Source organism: Schistocerca americana, chromosome 1, assembly GCF_021461395.2.
Source record: "Schistocerca americana isolate TAMUIC-IGC-003095 chromosome 1, iqSchAmer2.1, whole genome shotgun sequence".
In the NCBI taxonomy this organism is placed as follows: Eukaryota; Metazoa; Arthropoda; class Insecta; order Orthoptera; family Acrididae; genus Schistocerca; species Schistocerca americana.
This window is the reverse complement of record NC_060119.1, coordinates 386,849,688-386,874,130: the sequence shown is the minus strand read 5'-3', so window position 1 is coordinate 386,874,130 and position 24,443 is coordinate 386,849,688. Positions and strand designations below refer to the sequence as shown.

Sequence of the window (24,443 nt, the reverse complement as noted above, 5' to 3'; positions counted from 1 at the left end):
AAGTCGTCTACCTAAACCTGAGGTGAGGACTTTATATGTTATATGTATTTTATATGTTGTATATCTTTTATATGTTATATGTCTGAGTGCAGCAATGAATAACTTCCATGGGTTGTCATGGTAGTGACCATGAATCTATATTTATTGCTCTTAGCAATGACAAGAAATCATCTGAAAATTAATGTGATTATGGCTGTTAGTGCTGGCCACTTATTCACCATTTCACAACTTCATACGTCACAATTCATCCATCCTAATCATTTTCAATAAAGACTCACTTAGACAAAAATGTTACCTCTATATCTCTTGGGCTTGCAAAATCAAGGAGTTACAGGTGTAGTAGAAATATTTGTACATATCTCTTCTGTTTTTAATAACAGTAAACTTTCTTTTTACAACTACACAACAAAGGAAGATACAAAGAGAGAGTGATTAGCCTGTTCTTAACATCCGAGCTTCCTTTTTCTCTTGAAGTTCTTTCTTCTGTTGTTCAACAACTTCTCTCCTTTCTTCCAAAAATTCACCATATTCAACTGAGTCAATATATCTTGTTATTTCAATGCCACATGATCTTGCAACACCTACCAACATTATACATATTTGTTCTAAAGTGTAACATGCCAAAGGAGGATCTTCTGATTTGATTTTTGCTATTTCATACAAATGCTTTAGTGTTATTTTTCCTGATATTTCTTTTCCTGAAACAAAATTCCATTTATAACTAAGCAGATCAAATGCAATGCAAGGTTGGAACTGTTTACCTCTAAATATTTATGAAAACATGAGGACTATTTCTAAACTTCACAGGGAAGTTACACTTTAATAATATTTCATGCATTTTTATGACATGGTCAAGAGCTAATTTTCTTATGAACAATAATGTGTCACACTCAAGTAGAAGTGAATTTTTTTATTTTGCCTAAAAACTCTAACTGTAATTGTGAGCGTCTCTGACTTCTCATAACTGTTAATTCACTATTCTAGTGCCATGTGCTAAGAGGAGTGAGAAGGGGCATTAAACATTAGAAAAGCAGTTCCTTTTTCAGGACAAAATACAAGCATACAGGGCTCACAGTAAACATACTTTACTGGTCTAGTGTTCAAAAAATTTGGTTTTCACTACTTTTTACTCACTCTCAAATGAAAGCTAAGCTGAAAGGCTAAATGTGAAAAATAATCCAATTGTTCAAGAAAACCTGTTACAAGGAACTCCTTAAGTGTGAGGTCGTAAGTTCAATCTTGAGAAAGGCTCATTTGAAAGTGTTGTGTTAACAATTATGACAAGAAAAATATTAGCTGCCAATGACTCAGCATGTGCTCGAGGAAATGTATCTGAGAGGTCCAGAGATCAACCTTCTATGGGATGTATGTATTACGCTCCACAAACTGGATATCGTCAACAAACAAAAAATTGTTCAAAACAAACAATAAATTTGCACCATGAACACAAAATGAAAAATGGCGTACCACAGTGATCAAAAACATTCGCACCATCAAGATCAAAAGAAAACAACTTGGGATTTACAAATCATGCAGGATGTTCAGCTAGGTATCCACTCTTAAAGAATACATATAGAATCATATTGGTTTAACGGGATGATAAGAACTGATGGAATGTGATGACATGCAACCAAATACAAAACAGTCTGTCGTGGAGCTTATGAAACTAGCTATCTTTTAAGGCATAGTTGCAGATAGTGCAATACTATACTTTATAAGTACAGAAAAAACAAACATCCAGAGGCTGAATTTGTCCTGTGGTTTCAGATAGTATGAACTGCAATGTCATACGCTTCTCAGGAGAGAGAGTTTGCTGTAAAGTAGTATGATTTTTAAACACAGACCAGGAATCAAGCAAAAGCAAGTTATTTTGACCAGCTACTGGCCAAAAGCAGTGCTCATACCATATTTGTAGTTCTCTTAAGCCCATCATATTGCACCTCTTACAGGGAACTCCTTAAGTGTGACGTTGCAAGTTCAGTCTTTAGAAAGGCTCATCTGAAAGTGTTGTGTTGTTTTCTGGGACTATAATATTCCATACTGGTCTTGAAAGTCACACACACAAGATAGAATTGTGGGGACAGAGCACATCTAATTTCTCACAGCACATAAATAACTTTCCAGCCAATCGACCATCCCGATTAACAGTCAGTGTAATTTTATACAAATATGTTAAAGCACTGATGTTAGTTTATCTTGATACAACTCTCTTAGTACCCTAATATCCAAGGTTCCTTTCAAATGCATTTCCTCTTCAAATCCCAGTTGGTCAGAGTTGAATACAAACTCCTAATCAACAATGGGATAAGTTTATTTATCTCTGCTACTACCAATTTTCAGGCCGATTCTGCAGTTTGCTGTATCGAAAAGTTGATGCTTTGTATGAAACTTCGTTATCCTACATCTTCCAATTCTGGAGCACTGTTTGAAATTATGTAACCTTCCATTGCTTCCCTTAAAATCAATGTAATCTATGTTACATACAGTATGATGCGCATCCTGTAAAGCATCCGTGAAACACACAAACACTAGTTTTTGTAACAAGTATGCCTTATCCTCCCTCAAATATCCATAATTTTTCTTATGCACTACATGATCATATTGCTGTGGGCTTATTTGAAATCTGTTCATCACTAATTTTTTACTATACTGAGGATCATCTTCCACGTACATAATTATGTTTAGTACCCGCTTCTCGGACAATTATACTTTACTACATTTCACTGGAGACCTGATTTGTGGATCCCTGTCCGACAAAGATGATGAACTCACTTTCACTCGTTAGGCATGTATTATCGTCACTGTACTCCTCGTGTACATTGTCCACAGAGTCGTGCATGACACCACCACACATTCCACTCACTCATCTCCCAGACATGTTAATATTTCTTCTGCCAATTCTTTCTTAATCTGCAAAATTCCTTGGATTCCTTTCTGATGAAACGTCAACTTTGGCACTGTTGTTGTAGATGTAATACGTTTGCTCTGTTTATCTTTGCCATTGTTCTGCTTTGGATCAACATCAGTAACACTGTAATGAGTTACTTGTCAACTAAGCAGTTCAACTACGATCCGTAGTCTCATGCTGTGCTCCTCATTGGATACCCCCAGTCCTTCCCCTGTTGTCATTAGCACCCAATATTGTGGGCCATTGAATGCCATAAACATCATTGGTCTTTTGCGACCTCGCACTCAAAGGGTTCTTTGCTACTGAGGCACAGTAAACTAACAAGGAGCAATTTCATGGTTATAGCTTGCATGACAGAGGCACTACAAACTGTGTGGCAACTAGTTGGAAGATAGTGATGGTGAACAACAACCAGGTACAGCAAAAAATTACCGAAATGAGACATTTTGGCAGTTCTGATGTAAGATATGGCACATAGGATTAAAAGGCATGAAAATTAGTATGGGGTCATTCCACATCAGAGGGACCAATATTAAAAAATGTCCCCACTCAACCGTCTCCAAATCTAATGAAATTTGGTGTGAAGGTTCTACATGGTCTTTGATGGTTATATACCAAATTTCAGACCAGTATCTTCAGCAGTTGAATTCTTAGGGGATTTTAAAGAGAGGCACTCGCCTCCGCATCATGTACCAAGGTGCAAATGTGCCAAATTTGCTAGGCTTTTTTAAAAGTTCTAGCAAACATTTGGTCATTTGCTTTAATACCCATAGACAATTTCTTATGCTGAATCACACCGTGTCAAAAATTAGAGATTTAGCCATATCTAAATATAGAAACAAGCCTCTAAAGTGACAAAAAAAATTTGTGGCACTATTTGGAGAGCCATGGTTTGCCCAACCACTGCTACGTTTCGTATGAGCCAATCAGGCCAAAACTTCAGATGGCTATTTCTACCTATGATGTCTATATATCAGTCAAACTTAATTGGCACTGGGTGCCCAGATGAAAAGATATGCATCTGCAAAGTTAGCCAAATTTTTCTAATTGCAAATTTTAGGGTAATTTTTTTTTTTTTTTGGGGGGGGGGGGGGGGGGGGGGGCAATATCTCAACTGTGTCTTCTTGAATCCTTTTTTTCTTGCCACAGCTGGATACAGCATACTTTAAGCTTTCAAAGCTATACTGTTTAATTTCTGTATCTTGTATATTGATGAGTAAAAATACCTATCAAAAGTAGGGAAAATGGATTACTAATAAATACAAAAATTAATACGATCTGAAGTTGTAAATAAAAAAAAAGTGTAATTGTAATGTCTTTTAATAGTATAAGATTTTCCTGTGGCTTAGGGAAAGTAACTATGCTGATAAGAAGTGTTTTTACATTATTTTACAGTGTAAAACATAAATATAATAAAACCTCAGAAAGTGCTCTGAAGATTATAAAATCTAGAAGATCATAACGGAATGTTATGTTGCTTTAGAAGTTTTAACCCTACAGTGCATTGTCACTCTGTTTCCATTGGTATTCTAAAGCAGCAGTAATTTTTTAAGGCTCTACCTTCACAGCAGTGATATACATTGCTGAATCACCACTTTCAATTGCTGCTTCCATTATTGGCAATTTTCAGTATCAATCTTTTGTACGGTGTAATCTTTGATGCTGACACTGTACAATCTTACTGTTGAGTACTGAGTGTTTGAATAATCAGTAATGTTAAGTCCCATAGTGCTCAGAGCCATTTGAACCAGAGCCAATAATCAGGAATCATTGTTGTAGCTGAAGGTAAGCACTAGAACAATATGTTTTAATAGCCTAATTTGTATATTTTATATAAAATCAATACTGACTATTGTCTGGAGTCATCACAATTCTATTATGGCAAAAGGGAACTACAATCAGTTAAGGACATGTCCCCAATTAACAAGGAGCTTCTTCAGTGTAGGCCTGGGCTTGATTTTACTGAAGATGCCCAAATTTGTTCATACCATAGTGCCTTGTTGACAACAAAATTTCAATTCCAGAAGAATTTCTACAACCCATTTGGTAAAGATAAACAAATAACACTTGTAAACACTGCAATGTCTGATAGGTTAAAGTCACTCACTAATGAAGTTTTTAAAACCTGTCAGAAAATTTGTAGCAAATATAGACATCAAATGCCCAAAACAATCATCCCACCAGGATAAGCAAGAATCACCATCCACAGAAGACGTGGGTGTCATCGATGTTTGGCTTTACTGCTAAAACTTCATTATCATCACTTGGAGAATCACTACAAAAGCTTCAACAGATCAGCGAAAGGGATTCAATGAGATACATAAAGTGCAAATGTCAGAAAGCCCGAGGCAGCATTACAAAGATAATTGCCATGGCTGTTGGTGTGAGCCAAGTAGTTATTGCTCAGATACAAATGGAAGAGTGTCATAAATGTAAAGGTATGGACATCTTAATTGAACAACTGAAGATTAAACTTCGGACTTCACTTCGGACTTCAAGTAATAGCAGTAAAGTTCAAATTTTGACCCTGGCCCCAAATTAACTGCACTACTGAAAAAATGGCTAAAGAATTTGCTGTTTCAGCTAAGATGAAGAAGGTTTGGAAACTGAAGATGGAAAATGGGGAAAAAGCTCAATCATGAAATGAGACAAAATGTCCTCACTTTCTTTGAAGATGATGACTCTTCTTGTTTATGCCTGGGCAAAAAGAATTGTGTTGTAAGAATAAATGGGGAAAGATTCACAAGGAGAAATGCCTGCTCCTTTGTAACCTTAAAAAAATGTTCATTGCTTATTGTAAGCAATATGGAAATGAACTAAGCTTCTCAAAATTTTGTAAGCTCAGGCCGAAATGGTGTAGTACAGCTGGTGCTTCTGGATCACATTCAGTATGTGTATGTGCAATTCATCAAAATGTCAAATTAATGTTGCCTTCAGCAACATCCATTCAAGATGACTACAAGGATTTGACGGAGGAGGGGAGGGGGGGGGGGCTGTGAGCACTTTGGAATTTAAAAAAAAAAAATGTGAGGAATGTCCAGGAAAAATGCAACTAGAGGCTTTTCTTGAAGACTCTTTTAAAAAAGACTATGATCCTGAAGAAACAATGGAATACAAGCAATGGGTCCATGCTGGCAGACACACATTGGAGACTTGCCAGAAAACTGTTGAAGATATCATGGAAGCATTTATTTTGAAAATTACCAGTTTAAGAAGCCATCAGTTTGTGTCATAACACCAAAGTTTATATCTTAAGCAGCTAGAAAGAAATCTTGCAGAAAATGAATTAATTATATTAATAGATTTTGCTGAGAATTATTCATTCATTGTTCGGGATACTGTGCAAGGATTCCATTGGGAGAATAGTCAGGCCACATTTCATCCATCTGATGTCTAATTTGATGGCAAAGAATGTCAGAGTATTAGAATTCGTATGATCAGCGACTGTTCTGTCATACCATTGCTGTCCATGCCTATCAAATAAATTTGATAGCATATTTAAAGGCAAAGACTGAAAACATTAAGAACATTTATTGCTTTAGTGATGATTCGGCTGTTCAATATAAGAATTTCAAAAATTTCATCAATTTATGCCTGCTTGAAAAGTATTTTGGCATTACTGCCAAATATTGACTCCATATGATTTATTCAAATTCTGTGATGATAGTATTCCAGGCGTAAAGCTTTTTTATGTACCAAAAGAAGCAATTGAAAAAATCCACCCAGATCAAGAAACAAGTTTTACCATGGGACATACAGTATCTGGAACAAGAGAAAATCAATTAATTGTAATCTTCTCAGAGTAAGCAGAGTTTCCAATGATTCTACAGCATTCACAGTTAATGCCTTCGAAGCAGATGAAGAAATCCCAAGTTTACAACCCGAATAGTATGTTACTTGTATGTATGGCAATTTTTGGTGTGTTGGAAACGTGAAGTTTCACATGAACAACAAGATGTCGTCATCAGCTTTAAGCACCCACACAGTCATGCTCGTTCCTTCCACTGGTCGACTGCTAAAGATACCTGCTGGATTCCTGAGCAACATAGCTTCATGACTTTGGAAGCCTCATCAGCATCATCACCAGGAAGACAATACAGTTATCCACAATCTGTCATTGACAAAATTGTAGAAGTGCTTAACCAAACATGGAACTGAATCTTTAGTATTTTTGTTCTGCAGTTTTGCTGTGTTTTGTGCTATACTTGTTTTCATGTCATGTGCTAAATAACTGTTTGAAACTAGCTTATACACTTGAATAAAAATAATTAATTATGGGACTTCATGAGCAAAATATTTGACTTTTCAGTCTTCTCGAAGTGCTAAAATAATAAGTTTTGAAATGTGTTCTTACTCGTCAAACTGAAAGATCCAAAAATTAAACAATATTTCTTTGAAAGCTTAAAACATGCTTTTTACAGCTGTAGCAAGAAAAAGAGGATTGAAGAAGACACAGCTGAGATACTGCCCCCCAAAAATAGCCTAAAATTTGCAATTAGAAAATTTTGACCAACTTTGCAGATGCATATCTTTTCATCTGGGCATCCAATGTTAATTAAATTTGGTCGATACATAGACATCATAGATATGAATAACCCTCTGAAGATTTGGTGTGATTGGTTCATATGAAAATTAGCAACGGTCGGTCAAACCGTGGCTCTCTGAATAGTGCGACAAATTTTTTAGCCACTTTAGAGGCTTGTATCTATATTTAGGTAAGGCTAAATCCCTAATTTTTGCCACAATGTGATTCAGAATGAAAACTTGTCTGTGTATATTAAAGCAAATGACCAAATGTTTGCTAGGACTTTTAAGAAAGCCTAGCAAAGTTGCCGCATTTCCGTCTTGGTACATGATGCGGAGGTGAGTAGCCTCTCTTTAAAATCCTCTAAGAATTCAACCACTGAAGATACTGAACTGAAATTTGGTATGTAGCCACCAAAGATAGATTTGGAGATGGTCAAGTGGGGACCCCTGGTCCCCTTGACATGGAATGACCCTATGACCTACATGGTCACAGTTTAAAATTCTCTGCAGCACAAATTACAATGCACAATGGAAAGTCACAACTTGTAAAAGGAACAAAAATGGAGTGCCCCATGACCTAACAATACAGTATTAGATTCGGTCTCTTAAGAGGGAGAATGCATCACCCAGAATTCATCTGGAATTGCGTGGCTGAAATTATTTTTTTGTTTGTTGCTTCTATCCTGAAACTTTGATTTTTGTACTATCATTCATCATTCAGCAGTATATTCTGGTTATGAATAATGCAAAACTGAGATGAAAAGAAATGTGACAACAACAACTAGCAACAAAATTTGAAAGCATGTGTCTAGAGACTCTCAATTTAAAATATGCAATCATAGATGTAACATATAAATACTGACTACTAACTATAAAACTATGATTGTTATACATAACAAACATTTTAAAAATTTTCATGTTGGCAATGAGGAAAGATTGATATTTGTCATTTAATTCACTCAATGTATCCTAGTACAGTTAGCAATGGTGTACAATCTAAACAAACACAAATACTGCCAAACCTTCGTACCTGGTTCCATAGCACCCCTTTGTATACCAGCAGCTTGTTTTAGGAAAAATGTAGCAGGTGGCTTATGCATAATAAGCTGATAACTCCTATCAGCATTAACTGTAATTCTACATGGAAGAGGTATTCCCTCTTTTAAATCCTTTGTTCTTTCATTGAAATCCTTGCAAAAAGCTGCAATATTGATTCCATGCTGAAGACAAAAGAACAACAGAATATCAGTTTTGTAATGTAAAACACAAAATGAGCCATAATAGTCTCAAGAGGTCATTTCTCTTATGGTTGCAGATAAAAAAATTAGTTCTTTTCAGTATCAGAACAGTTATAAACTTAATGTGCCTAAGAGGATCCAACCAATGAACATCTTAACCCTGCACAACACTGTTCATTAACCTGCAGTATTGGCAGTGGGTGTAGTGGTATTAATAATTATGAAGTAATCATTGGAATAAAACACTACTTAAGACTGCCATGAAAAGATGGAGGAAAAGAATATTAGGGTTTTATGTACTGTTGACAACAAGGTGACTGGAAATTGATTTCAAGGTTGGATAGGAAAGGAAATCTGATGAATTATTTTCAAAAGAACCACCCACAAATTTTTCTTTATCAGATTTTGAATGAGAATTCTGAGGGGGAGGGGGGAGGAAGCATGTGACAAGGAAATGTGGGTTATTTATTATTTCTTTACTTACATTCATACATATGGTTAAATATTACATAGATTTAATTGTACATATCATAAATAACACTTCAGTGTTTTAATAAGAACTTCTAACCATCAAGCTTATTCAGCAAATAGTCTTTTATTATTAACTGTTTCTTTTTTATTTGTTAATTATTTCAACTTTACAAAAAACATCAGCAATAATGTCAGGCAGGAAAAAATTTAAGGTGTCAAACAAAGGAATTTCAGAGTGTGAGCAGCTTATGCTAAATAGTGCACCACATGTATTACTCTGAAGAAGATTTTTAACCAATAATTTAAGGCAATCTTGGTAAAAGCTTAATAACAAACATCTGTAGTGTCCAAAGCTTAAAATAATGTTAGTTTACTTTAGCTTCCATCATCATCATCAGTCATTTGACATCCACTGTTAAATAGAGGCCTTGTTAGACTTTTCCACACTTTGCAGCCTTCAGCTATAAGTATCCATGTTGCTCCTGCATGGTTTTCATTTTAATTTGTGATCATTCCCCAGTGCCACATACAGGATGAGTCAGGAGGAAAGGTACTTGCTTTAAGAGGTGATAGTATTAGTAATTCCGAACAAAAACTTCACCTGGACAAATGCCCTATTCTGAATAGTTTCTCAGATGCAACACATTTAATATCACTTGTTTACGTTTTCCTCGAATAACTCGAAAAGCGCATCCTCCAGTGAAAACGGGTCGCAGTACAAAATTAAACTGCATAAGTTTCCTAAACAATATGCTGTCCATTTGTTCTCTAGGGGGTAATAGATTGCGCGAAGAGAGTGTGAGAAAGTTGACAATCTCGCGCAATGCTCAGGCCTCTAGCATAGATGGTTTATGTAGGCCAGGTTGAGGTAGTTTCACGACTTGATAGATACAAGTGCCCTGTATTAAATTGTTCGCCCCAACTTCCTCTACACTACTGTGGTATGCTGTAAAGAATGTCAATGTTTGAGTAATACCGAAAACAAACAACAGTGTACATTAAATGTGTTCTCTCTGCAAAACCATCCGGGATAGTCCACATAAATTTTTTTGTTCCGAATCACTAATACTGTCACCCCTCAAACCATGTACCTTTCCTCCTGACTCACCCTGCATATTTCTTTTCTTGTCCTACAGCTAGATTCCATTCCTAATGGATCCATGTAGCAACATTACTTCGTGGTACCGCTATGTATCGCAAAAATCCAGAAATGCTGCCTAATTCATGGAATCCTCCATAATAGCCAGACTACAAAAATCCCATATATGGATGCCAACTCTCCTTTCACAAAGACATTGGATGTTCAGATTCTGCCATTTATTGTCAAGCACAAACATAGCACAATGAAAACAAATTTCCATGGCACAGGCATCCTTGAGCTACCTCTTCTCCCTTTGTAAGATATTTCTGTTATACATTTCCAATTTCCTACACATCTCCCTAATCCTCTTACAACTTCCAACAGTAGTAGAAGACCTTGCCTTTGCTGGCCTGTTCTATCTACCATACCCCTCCTAATATTCCGTAAAGGGCAAACAAATCCAGAACACCATTATTAATATATCCAGCAGATCCTTTATCCAACAGAAGTTTTACTGCATTCCAAGGGCTTCACACTCAGCTTCACCCCAAAACTCAAACATACTGGACTGATCAAAAACCTACTCTCCTTCCTACAGTGGAAACACTTTTACCATAAACCCTTCTTCTTCTCTCCCATAAAACCCACATCCTTTCGCCTTTCCCTCTCCTTCCCTTTTTCCTGATGAGGCAACCGTGGGTTGCGAAAGCTTGATATTTGTGTGTGTGTTTGTGTGTTTTTTATTGTGTCTATCTACCAGCGCTTCCCCGTTTGGTAAGTCACAGCAACTTATGGAAGAGATACTTGAAAGAAATATTTCATTTCTCAACAAATTATATCAAGATCACAATGGTATGCATTTCACACTTGAAAAGGACTTAATCTTCAATTTTCTAAGAAGAGAATCAAAATGTCACATGATATGGCGATGAATACAGGACACGGGACACAAAGGACAGGAAATGTGTTACTGGTTTTCTATTTAAATCATAAACAGCTGTAATTTCCAGGAGCAGCAAGAAACAGCCCACAGTAACTTTATCAATTACTGAACCACAATTAAATAAAAAAGAGCACTTCACATATATTAGAATGGTTCACAATGAACAACTTAATAATAAACACACATAAAACAAACACTATATATCCAAACAGTGCAGAATCAACAGCCTCTAACTGCAACCATAGGACTGTTAGGCAAAATACTTGAAACCATAAATAGCACCAGGTTTCTAGAAGTTTGGTCCCAAGATGATCTAAAATGGCAGAACCACACACAACAAATAAATAAAAAACCACAATTGAAATTGATTGAAACACTGGTGACTCATCAATCAATAATTCTATGCCTACCTAAGTATGCCTTAAAACAAGATACATTAAAAGAAAGCATATGGATGCTCCCAGAAGCACATTACAACATAAAAAGATGTATGTTACATTTCTTCCTGATTCTTAAAATTTTACACAGTGGTTTAAAATATTTCTTTTTACGTATCTTTCATGTTTGTTTCTCTAGTTTATAAATATGGATATATCTAAGAGCACTTACTTCCATAAAAGGACTAACTTTATTTGTATACATCTAGAAATATAGATACATAGTTTATAAGTATAGGCACATATGAAAAGAACATATACCTCCATTAAAAGAGAACATAAGTGTACACATAGAACATAATGTAGAAAAAACAGAATTGCATTGAACTGAACTGAATTCCTTTGCCTGTAAACAACTGTTGTGTTGTATAAGGCATCATCATTTGTTACATAATTATACAGTTGGTTGCATAAATTATTCAAAAATTAGATAAATAGTTCTCAAGATGGTTATACAAATGATTATACAAAAGGTTAATGTATATAGATATTATTAAATAAATATTGCACATCTTGAACTCATCCATAATTAGTTTTGTTACACTGGTTGCACAGACAAATTATGTTGTACATCATAAGTTACTATTTTGTTAGTTCAGAATCACATTTATAATAAAAGAGCATCATTTTTTGTTATAAAAAAGAGCATCATATTTTTCATTAAATAAAAGAGCATCATATTTTTTTCATTATGTATGAATTCACTTGTACTATAGAATGCTTTCTCTTTCAGCCATGTCTCAACCACAGTTTTAAATTTATTTTCATGCAGTTCCCTTGTGCCATGTGATACAGTGTTCAAAAATGTTTCGCCAGCATGTACAAAATTATTTTGGACTTCACTCAAACACATTCAAGGAATGTCTAATAAGTTCCTGTTTCTGGTTTCATATGAGTGCACATCTGACCTCACAAATGTAATATCTCCTACTTGCCTTCCTCATTTATAAAATCATCAGCACTGTAGTAACATTTGTGTTTTGAATATTTTTCAACGTTTGCACCTGTGGATTCTAGCTTGCAGTCCTTGAGCTCTGAATACATTTTATTGCTAAGCTTCAAAACCACATAAATTGGAGTATTTTCAAATAATGTTAGTCTGTGTCAAGGTAATAAGTAATCTTGTTTGTGCCTTGTTTCATAAGCATGTGTAAAGAAATTTCCTTCAAAAAGACGTGGGTTTTTTAGCTCAAAGAGAAGTGTTTCATATATAAACATAGAAGGAATTGTCAATAAATCAAGGCTTGGAAATACAGGTTTACATGATTGTCTATTGTTTGTTCCAGTCATAGCTCTGATAATTTTTTCCTGTAGCTTGGACATTCAGAGGTGGCTTCCTTTTTCAACACCCCAAAAAATTATGCCATATCTTACAAATAATGTAAAATATGCATGATACAGAAATTTTCCAACAGCTAAGTCAGTTCCTTTATTTAGAATCATCATTGCATAAACAAAACTATTTAATCGATCAATAAGCAATCCACATGATCAATCCATGCCAAGATTCTGTTTATGGTCACTCCAAGAAATTTAACAGATTCTGCAGTGATCAGTTCTCTGCTTTCATAACTTAACTGTGTTATATATACAACAGTTTGGTTCTGAAGTGTACAATTTGTGTTTTTGTTAGGTTTAGTTTCATAGCATTATTATTTATTGGTATGATCTGTATCACTTCAGGCAGGGGGTTACCTCCACAGTCTCAGTTGTTATTGAATTTAGCATATATTAAAATTCTGGAGTAAGTAAGAAACATTCCTCCCCCCCCCCCCCCCCCAAAAAAAAAATTACTGCCCCGAGATACAGGCCTCCAAAGACGACAGTGCAAACAACATTTTGAAGATGTGAATTTTGGAAAAATTTTAAAATGCTGTATCTCTGTAACAGTTATAGATATTAGAGTTTTCTTATTTTAAAGATAATTGCTTTATGATTACAATGGTATCCTCTGTTTGAACATATCTGTCAAAGTTCTTTTACTGTCTTCTTTTGAATTTTTTTTATAATTTACAGAAAAAATTTTTTTTTCAAAAATGCCAATCCAGAAAAGTTAGATTTTTTCCTGTTGATTAGTACCATGTAGTACTATATTCTCTGTAAAGGAGAGCTTCCACTTTCAAGTTGGACGGGTTTTATTAAAAAAAAAAAAAACATTTTCTTAACTCTCAAGGGTAATTTATGTCTCTAGTGAAGTTGTTTTTTACTAATTTCTTTGTTATAATGGTTATTTCTAATGCCTTTGTTGCAGTTATTTCTTATACTTTCTTTGTTGCATTTATTTCTTTCCTCTTTCATTGTTGCAGATATTTCTTACACTTTATTGTAGTTTCTAGTCAGTTTCTTTGTCGTGGTTGTTCATTGCGGGTATTTGTATTGTAGCTATTCAGTGCTAAGTTGTTTACTGAAGAGGCTTCTAAGAAATCTGAGACCATCCACCGAGTGTGTATTTGTGAGGAATTTGCCAATTGACACAGTTGCAGTGTGTTTTGTGAAAAGGACTGTTTGAAATGTCTTCTGACTGGGGCCATAGGAGAGTTAAGTCTGCTGACTATCTGCATATCCGTACAAGAGTCATATATATATATATATATATATATATATATATATATATATATATATATATATATATATATATATATATCTCCAGATGTGTGGATGGATATGTGCGTGTGTGCGAGTGTATACCTGTCCTTTTTCCCCTAAGGTAAGTCTTTCCGCTCCCGGGATTGGAATGACTCCTTACCCTCTCCCTTAAAACTCACTTCCTTTCGTCTTCCCCTCTCCTTCCCTCTTTCCTGATGGGGCAACAGTTTGTTGCGAAAGCTTGAATTTTGTGTGTATGTTTGTGTTTGTTTGTGTGTCTATCGACCTGCCAGCACTTTCGTTCGGTAAGTCACCTCATCTTTGATTTTTATATATATATATATATATATATATATAAAAGCAGACTTTGTTCAGGTTGGCAATAAGTGTTTGCATTTGGAGACTTTGTTTCAAAGTGAAGATGTTTCCACTGACGACTTCTTGTGTTCTAAATGTTTTGACAGAATAACAACAATGATAGTATCTGAACAAGGTGAAGCTTCCCATGATGCAGGTGATGCAGATTTTGCATCAACAGAGGAAGAATTAAGTACCCTGATTCAGTCAACTACAGAGGTAGGTGTTAGTCCTGTTAAGAAACCGTGGTCAGTGAAGTTGAGTCAAAAGCTTTATGCATCAAGAAAGCACAGAGAGATTACTAAAGCTATGGGTGAATACACTACAGCAAAATTGACCACACTGTTCAAAGTCGAAATTCCATCTTCAGAAGAAAATGAACCAAAGCACTCTTGCCAGGAATTGTTGATAAATATCAATTCAGCTGTTGAATACTGTTCATAATACAGTGAAAATATGCAAGTTTGTACTATTATTCCACAGACATTTCCAAAGACAACAATTTTTATCCACATTCCATCAGTATCAAAGTACACGGCAGACAAATCAAGAAATGCGAGGTCTGTAAAAGGGGTCTTGGAAAACCAGATCCCTATTATAGTCATCCTATAGAAGCAACTCAAGTTCAAACAGTGCAGTCATTTTATCTGGAAGATAAATGAGGCTGTTCTCATCAGAGTGCCCACAGAAAAGACACTGTAACAATTGAAGGTCAAAAAATTGTGAAAGTGAAGAGGCACATGACTTGCAGTATTAAAGAAAATTTTTGCAATTTATAAGAACAACTTCAAATACTGGAAGATCGAAATTTTATGCCCTACGACCTAAGTGGGTAGTTCCATAAACACCTAGAGATGCCTGTTTACGTATGTACTGCATGAAATTTGAACTTACTGGAGCTTGTTGCATATGACACCTTGGTTGGGTGTGTGAAGTCATTAGTAGTCTGTGACGTAAAGCGAGAGACTTGTGGTAACTGCCCTGGAAAGGGAGGACTGTCTTTACAGACACTTGGCCCGGAGGACATAGCAGATATTTCTGCAGAAATTACATATGTGACATGGGAGGAAAATAAACTAATTAAGAAAACTGTTGCCTCTGACAGTTTCATTGATGAACTTCGTAAATGGTCAGTGAAAGCAGTAACATACCAGCATCTGAAGAAATTGACACAACAACACATTGCAGAAGTGAAAGGGTGTGTACAGGCTGAAGAACTATGTTTAGTACTTCACAGTGATTTTGCTGATTAAACAAAATTGTGGTGAATTTTATGCTACCACATGGACCAGCTTCTGGACACATGTTTCCAGCTGAAACACAGCAACAACGCTATCAGTGATCACTTCCTGTTCACAATGATTTGACGATTATAAGTGCTCCAGTTCCTATTGGTTCAACAGGAAGTGATCACTCTATATCAAAGGAAGATACTGAAGCAGTGGAACACATTTTTAGTTCATTGACTGGCTAATTTCAGTACAAAATTGAGTGCACAGTTGTTGTATAAATTGAAACCTTTAAGTATTTAGACCTTTCACATACATTTTTGAACCACTTAAAATGCTTGAAAAATGAGTATCTTAGTCATCTTTCAAAACTAAAATTATGTTAAATAAGGATAGTTTTGATTTTTATGAGCTTGTTATGTGATAATAAAACATGTTTTATGCATGGAAAAAATTTCAATTGTTTATAAAACAAAATCAAAGTTTTATGGATTGGTATTTCTGAAAAAAATATAAAAGTTCAGAACACTATAGTAAAAGAACTTTGGAAGGTAAGTCCAAATGGAGGATTTCTTTGTAATCATAAAGCAATTATCTTTCAAATAAAAAAAAACAATAAAATGTCTAGAACTGTTCCAGAGATACAGAATTTTAAATTTTTTCCCAAAATTTTGCATTTTCAAAATGGTACGCACAGTGTTATCTTCGGAGGGCTGTATCATAGAGAAGAAATTTTTTGGAGTATATACACTCCTGGAAATTGAAATAAGAACACCGTGAATTCATTGTCCCAGGAAGGGGAAACTTTATTGACACATTCCTGGGGTCAGATACATAACATGATCACACTGACAGAACCACAGGCACATAGACACAGGCAACAGAGCATGCACAATGTCGGCACTAGTACAGTGTATATCCACCTTTCGCAGCAATGCAGGCTGCTATTCTCCCATGGAGACGATCGTAGAGATGCTGGATGTAGTCCTGTGGAACGGCTTGCCATGCCATTTCCACCTGGCGCCTCAGTTGGACCAGCGTTCGTGCTGGACGTGCAGACCGCGTGAGACGACGCTTCATCCAGTCCCAAACATGCTCAATGGGGGACAGATCCGGAGATCTTGCTGGCCAGGGTAGTTGACTTACACCTTCTAGAGCACGTTGGGTGGCACGGGATACATGAGGACGTGCATTGTACTGTTGGAACAGCAAGTTCCCTTGCTGGTCTAGGAATGGTAGAACGATGGGTTCGATGACAGTTTGGATGTACCATGCACTATTCAGTGTCCTCTCAACAATCACCAGTGGTGTACGGCCAGTGTAGGAGATCGCTCCCCACACCATGATGCCGGGTGTTGGCCCTGTGTGCCTCGGTCGTATGCAGTCCTGATTGTGGCGCTCACCTGCACGGCGCCAAACACGCATACGACCATCATTGGCACCAAGGCAGAAGTGTCTCTCATCGCTGAAGACGACACGTCTCCATTCGTCCCTCCATTCACACCTGTCGTGACACCACTGGAGGCGGGCTGCACGATGTTGGGGCGTGAGCGGAAGACGGCCTAACGGTGTGCGGGACTGTAGCCCAGCTTCATGGAGACGGTTGCGAATGGTCCTCGCCGATACCCCAGGAGCAACAGTGTCCTTAATTTGCTGGGAAGTGGCGGTGCAGTCCCCTACGGCACTGCGTAGGATCCTACGGTCTTGGCGTGCATCCGTGCGTCGCTGCGGTCCGGTCCCAGGTCGACGGGCACGTGCACCTTCCGCCGACCACTGGCGACAACATCGATGTATTGTGGAGACCTCACGCCCCACGTGTTGAGCAATTCGGCGGTACGTCCACCCGGCCTCCCGCATGCCCACTATACGCCCTCGCTCAAAGTCCGTCAACTGCACATACGGTTCACGTCCACGCTGTCGCGGCATGCTACCAGTGTTAAAGACTGCGATGGAGCTCCGTATGCCACGGCAAACTGGCTGACGGCGGCGGTGCACAAATGCTGTGCAGCTAGCGCCATTCGACGGCCAACACCGCGGTTCCTGGTGTGTCCGCTGTGCCGTGCGTGTGATCATTGCTTGTACAGCCTTCTCGCAGTGTCCGGAGCAAGTATGGTGGGTCTGACACACCGGTGTCAATGTGTTCTTTTTTCCATTTCCAGGAGTGTGTGTGTGTATATATATATATATATATATTCCTTACTTAGCCCTTAATTTTATCATATTCTGAATTCAATAACATCCAAGACTATGAAGTTAAGATTTTTTTCTTAGCCTGCCTGAAATGATGTGGTCTACACCTATCCAATTTCCGAGCCCTTTAAGGGTTTGTTTTGTTTTCTGTGCTAATTCTTCAGTGTTTTTACAGCAGACCACTGCTGTTGAGTCGTCTGCATACAGGATCTTATCTGAAGTTACCTTACCTGGCATGTCATTTATATAATACAGAAATACACTCCTGGAAATTGAAATAAGAACACCGTGAATTCATTGTCCCAGGAAGGGGAAACTTTATTGACACATTCCTGGGGTCAGATACATCACATGATCACACTGACAGACCCACAGGCACATAGACACAGGCAACAGAGCATGCACAATGTCGGCACTAGTACAGTGTATATCCACCTTTCGCAGCAATGCAGGCTGCTATTCTCCCATGGAGACGATCGTAGAGATGCTGGATGTAGTCCTGTGGAACGGCTTGCCATGCCATTTCCACCTGGCGCCTCAGTTGGACCAGCGTTCGTGCTGGACGTGCAGACCGCGTGAGACGACGCTTCATCCAGTCCGTCCCAAACATGCTCAATGGGGGACAGATCCGGAGATCTTGCTTGCCAGGGTAGTTGACTTACACCTTCTAGAGCACGTTGGGTGGCACGGGATACATGCGGACGTGCATTGTCCTGTTGGAACAGCAAGCTCCCTTGCCGGTCTAGGAATGGTAGAACGATGGGTTCGATGACGGTTTGGATGTACCGTGCACTATTCAGTGTCCCCTCGACGATCACCAGTGGTGTGTGGCCAGTGTAGGAGATCGCTCCCCACACCATGATGCCGGGTGTTGGCCCTGTGTGCCTCGGTCGTATGCAGTCCTGATTGTGGCGCTCACCTGCACGGCGCCAAACACGCATACGACCATCATTGGCACCAAGGCAGAAGCGACTCTCATTGCTGAAGACGACACGTCTCCATTCGTCCCTCCATTCACGCCTGTCGCGACACCACTGGAGGCGGGCTGCACGATGTTGGGGCGTGAGCGGAAGACGGCCTAACGGTGTGCGGGACCGTAGCCCAGCTTCATGGAGACGGTTGCGAATGGTCCTCGCCGATACCCCAGGAGCAACAGTGTCCCTAATTTGCTGGGAAGTGGCGGTGCGGTCCCCTACGGCACTGCGTAGGATCCTACGGTCTTGGCGTGCATCCGTGCGTCGCTGCAGTCCGGTCCCAGGTCGACGGGCACGTGCACCTTTCGCCGACCACTGGCGACAACATCGATGTACTGTGGAGACCTCACGCCCCACGTGTTGAGCAATTCGGCGGTACGTCCACCCGGCCTCCCGCATGCCCACTATACGCCCTCGCTCAAAGTCCGTGAACTGCACATACGGTTCACGTCCACTCTGTCGCGGCATGCTACCATTGTTAAAGACTGCGATGGAGCTCCGTATGCCACGGCAAACTGGCTGACACCGACAGCGGCGGTGCACAAATGCTGCGCAGCTAGCGCCATTCGACGGGCAACACCGCGGTTCCTGGTGTGTCCGCTGTGCCGTGCGTGTGATCATTGCTTGTACAGCCCTCTCGCAGTGTCCGGAGCAAGTATGGTGGGTCTGACACACCGGTGTCAATGTGTTCTTTTTTCCATTTCCAGGAGTGTAGTAACGGGCCTAGTACAGATCCCTGGGGTACAACTGCTTGAATTTCCTTCCAAACTGAGCAAGATTTCTCAGCCTTATGATGTTTCACTACCCTCTGTTTCCCTATTTTGAGATAAGATGTGAACCAACTTAAAGATTCGTCATGGAAGCCACAGAAGCTAATATGAGGAACACCTGCTTATGGTTTACCATATTAAATGTCTTACTTATGTCACAGAAGATACTGGACACACTGTCCTTGTTACTGAGGCATTTGGTTATTTTAGTGATTAGTTCATTAATAGTGATATGCACAATGCTTTGGTCCTGCCTAAATCAATACTGAATATTAAAAATAATTTTTTTTTTTTTTTTTTTTTTTTTTTTTTTTTCGGAAATATGGAAGCATCCGATCCCGCCAGTCTGCTTTGACCCATGACGTCACAAATAGGCAGAAACGACCATAAACCACGATTCCAATAAGGCGCATATAAAGTCGTTACGTACACATTATGAGGACGAAAATACATCGAAAAACAAACACACACATGTTCCACAAAAAGCCTAATGACACTAACGGGACAAGCGCGGGAAATAAGGGGTTTTGGGTGGGGACAAACTAAATATAAACAAATTCAGACACCCACCCCCATACAAAACCACCCAAAATGACGAAAAAAACCGACATCACAAAACTCCCCAAATACCACTAAACACAATATCATCTGGAATCGGACACTTCCCTTGACCTATATAGCTCAAAAACATCTCCCGATACCAATACCAACATAGCCACCGAGCGATGTGGCGCAGTGGTTAGCACACTGGACTCGCATTCGGGAGGACGACGGTTCAATCCCGTCTCCAGCCATCCTGATTTAGGTTTTCCGTGATTTCCCCAAAGCGTTTCAGGCAAATGCCGGGATGGTTCCTTTGAAAGGGCACGGCCGATTTCCTTTCCCATCCTTCCCTAACCCGAGCTTGTGCTCCGTCTCTAATGACCTCGTTGTCGACGGGACGTTAAAAAACACTAACCTAACCTAACCAACACAGCCACACGTTGGGATCGAACACTTCCCTTGACCTGTTATCCTTACGACATCTCCACATACCAGCCGTCCCTGGTCCAAGACACTGGAGCTCTAAGTAAGCCTCATTTCTTCACGACATATTGAACACTTCACGACTTCATCCAAAAATCCGAATAGTTGAAGAAATTTTATTAGAGACAACACACTGTCCCCCATCATAGCCGACAACCGAAAACTGTTGACCCTGTCTGTCATATCCATACCTACCAAAGACATAAAAAAAGCAATTTACCAAAATTCACACACGACGCCACACTCACAAACTAAACCAAAAGCATCACCTAACACACCACCACAGAGCACCAACGATCACATCAAAACGACACCTACGAACACGCCACTCTCACAAACTAAATTCTGCGCCATTGTGACGTCACGGGTCAAAGCCAACAGGTGGCATCGGACACTTCGGTCGACCCTATTTTTCTAATTGGTTACACACTATTTGCTCAAATATTTTAGAAATAATTTGTGGTATTGATATTGGACAAAAATTTCCTATCTTCTCTTGTCTGCCATTTTTATGGATAGGTAGAACTTACGAATACTTCAGCCTGTCTGGAAAGCAGTCCTCATCGAACAATTTATTTATTTATTATGTGACAGAGTTGGGGTTGTGACAGAATTGAGGATGCAATATAATCACATCCTGTCTATATTATTTTTCTTGGAATTTCATCCCCGTCAAAAGATTGAGATTTTTTAGGGATTTGATAATATTAGCCAAATCACAGCAGGATAAATGAATAAATTTGAATTCTCCTGATCTGTGTCGCATTATATTGGGATTTGGGTGTGAAGGAGGGAGATCATCAGTTTTGTTAGAATTTATAAAATACCTGTTGTATTCTTCGCATATATGTCTGAATTGTAATCACTTCCCTGTTATTTCTAATGTTATTCCAGTCTTGGCAATTTGCCAGACAGCTTCTGTTTATTTGTGGCATCTGATGTGTATTTATTGTTTGCCATTTGTTTTGCCTGTTCAATTATTCTGCCAAACATTCTTTTGTATATCCTTACATAGCTGACAAACACTGAATCATGGTTGTTCTTTACTTCCACATCCAGTTTCCTCTTTCTAATACTAGAGATCCTGATGCCTTCTGTTACATGCATGCATACGATTAACAACACATTCCTTGTGTGGCACTTCAAACCACGATCGCTTTACTGTATATTACAGCAAAAAACAACAGTCCAGACGCTAATTGAGTCTGTGTTAGCAGTATTGTTCGCAAATATTTGTACTTACGTGACCACAAATTAATTTGAACTTAAGAAATTTAAGTATTGTATGTTTGTGTGTATGGATTTTTAATCACTTTTTCTCTTGGTATTAAGCTGACAGTCTCATGTAAAAGGAAACCAACTTCATTTAACTGATGAGATTAATATAGATGTTGATATTATGTTAACTTCCAGACTCAACTATCCAAAAATAAAAATTAATTAAAACCTTATAGAACAAAATTATGTCCATATATCTTTAAAGAATATTTTGGAGCAAGGTACTGAACATTCACAAAATAAAAGTATTCCATTCAAAATAACAGGCCTACACACACATTTTTGTGCGTATCTGAAAACACCATTTATTTCGTTTTCAGTTTGAAAAACCTATGGAACAGAGCTTCTGCTTTGGAGCACAAAGGGAGTAAAAAAAGAAAAAAAATGATGATGATGATAAAAGTAATTTGAACGAAAAGTAGTGTTTGCTGCTTGTGCGCTATTAGAGCACAACTGTATGAAAATGTCATTTTCATACAAACCTATACTACACCGGTTATGAATTATAGATTATTACTGATACTGGAACACGTGAGGCAATACTAACCTTACGACTTATCTTAGAAGAAAGATTAAGAAAATGCAAACCTACGTTTCTAGCATTTGTAGACTTAGAGAAAGCTTTTGACAACGTTAACTGGAATGCTCTCTTTCAAATTCTGAAGGTGGCAGGGGTAAAATACAGGGAGTGAAAGGCTATTTACAATTTGTACAGAAACCAGATGGCAGTTATAAGAGTCGAGGGGCATGAAAGGGAAGCAGTGGTTGGGAAAGGAGTGAGACAGGGTTGTAGCCTGTCCCCGATGTTATTCAAACTGTATATTGAGCAAGCAGTAAAGGAAACAAAAGAAAAATTCGGAGTAGGTATTAAAATTCATGGAGAAGAAGTAAAAACTTTGAGGTTCGCCGATGACATTGTAATTCTGTCAGAGACAGGAAAGGACTTGGAAGAGCAGTTGAATGGAATGGACAGTGTCTTGAAAGGAGGATATAAGATGAACATCAACAAAAGCAAAACGAGGATAATGGAATGTAGTCAAATTAAATCGGGTGATGCTGAGGGAATTAGATTAGGAAATGAGACACTTAAAGTAGTAAAGGAGTTTTGCTATTTAGGGAGTAAAATAACTGATGATGGTCGAAGTAGAGAGGATATAAAATGTAGACTGGCAATGGCAAGGAAATCGTTTCTGAAGAAGAGAAATTTGTTAACATCGAGTATAGATTTAAGTGTCAGGAAGTCGTTTCTGAAAGTATTTGTATGGAGTGTAGCCATGTATGGAAATGAAACATGGACGATAACCAGTTTGGACAAGAAGAGAATAGAAGCTTTCGAAATGTGGTGCTACAGAAGAATGCTGAAGATAAGGTGGGTAGATCATGTAACTAATGAGGAGGTATTGAATAGGATTGGGGAGACGAGAAGTTTGTGGCACAACTTGCCTAGAAGAAGGGATCGGTTGGTAGGACATGTTTTGAGGCATCAAGGGATCACAAATTTAGCATTGGAGGGCAGTGTGGAGGGTAAAAATCGTAGAGGGAGACCAAGAGATCAATACACTAAGCAGATTCAGAAGGATGTAGGTTGTAGTAGGTACTGGGAGATGAAGAAGCTTGCACATGATAGAGTAGCATGGAGAGCTGCATCAAACCAGTCTCAGGACTGAAGACAACAACAACAACAACAACAACAACAACTGATACACTTTTTCATGGGCTAACAAGATTTTGTGTTTTTCGACTATGGGTATTAGTGCTTATCTGTCTAAAACTAGTACTTCAAACTTTCGGAAAATGATCTGTTTTGTGTATTTGTTTTTTTTTTTTATTATCTGTAAAACCATTTTCATATTTTGGTTGAATATGTGTGACTATGAGGTGTGTAGTATCATGGTAAAATACTATCGAAACATAGATGCTGCTGCTACCGGCGGTACTACAATGAGCAATATCTAACAAAATTCAAGTTGATGGTGATGTTGGTTTATGAGGCGCTCTACATCGTGGTCATCAGCGCCTGCACAAGTTCCCAATCTTTCCATTTCTCACCACTTCCCGAATGATGAGAGATGATCAGGACAAACACAAAATTCAAGTTGCTTCTGACATTAAACATTTTGATGAACGACGTACGCTATGCATCAAAGGCTGTTGTACGGAAAATGATTGCGGTCACAATATACTAATTCAAAATCGTTTTTACCTGCCCAAGCATTGGTCCTAACGGAGGACCGGCAACTGCCATTCCTGCTGGGATATTGGTTCGAATTTTATTTCCATGTTGCACCTTGTCAACGGCTTTACGCAAGCTCTTCAGCCTACCAGCAGCTTTCGACATTTTGAACTGTTCACTGAAGTCTACTGCTCTTCGTCTACATTATTTACAAACATTAGACATTTGTACGACGTTTCGATATCCTCGGGCAAA

General features: G+C 38.4%; 1 protein-coding gene across 1 annotated transcript; it reads right to left on the bottom strand.

Annotated features, from left to right (window-relative positions):
- Positions 1-356: 356 nt before the first annotated feature.
- On the bottom strand, positions 357-24,438 carry LOC124601516 (39S ribosomal protein L11, mitochondrial). Its single transcript, XM_047136252.1, has 3 exons — positions 24,219-24,438; positions 8,466-8,655; positions 357-698 (listed from the first exon to the last, which is right to left on the bottom strand). The coding sequence occupies exons 1-3, from the start codon at positions 24,351-24,353 to the stop codon at positions 433-435; spliced, it is 591 nt and encodes a 196-aa protein (XP_046992208.1). The 5' UTR covers positions 24,354-24,438; the 3' UTR covers positions 357-432.
- Between the last annotated feature and the right edge of the window lie 5 nt (positions 24,439-24,443).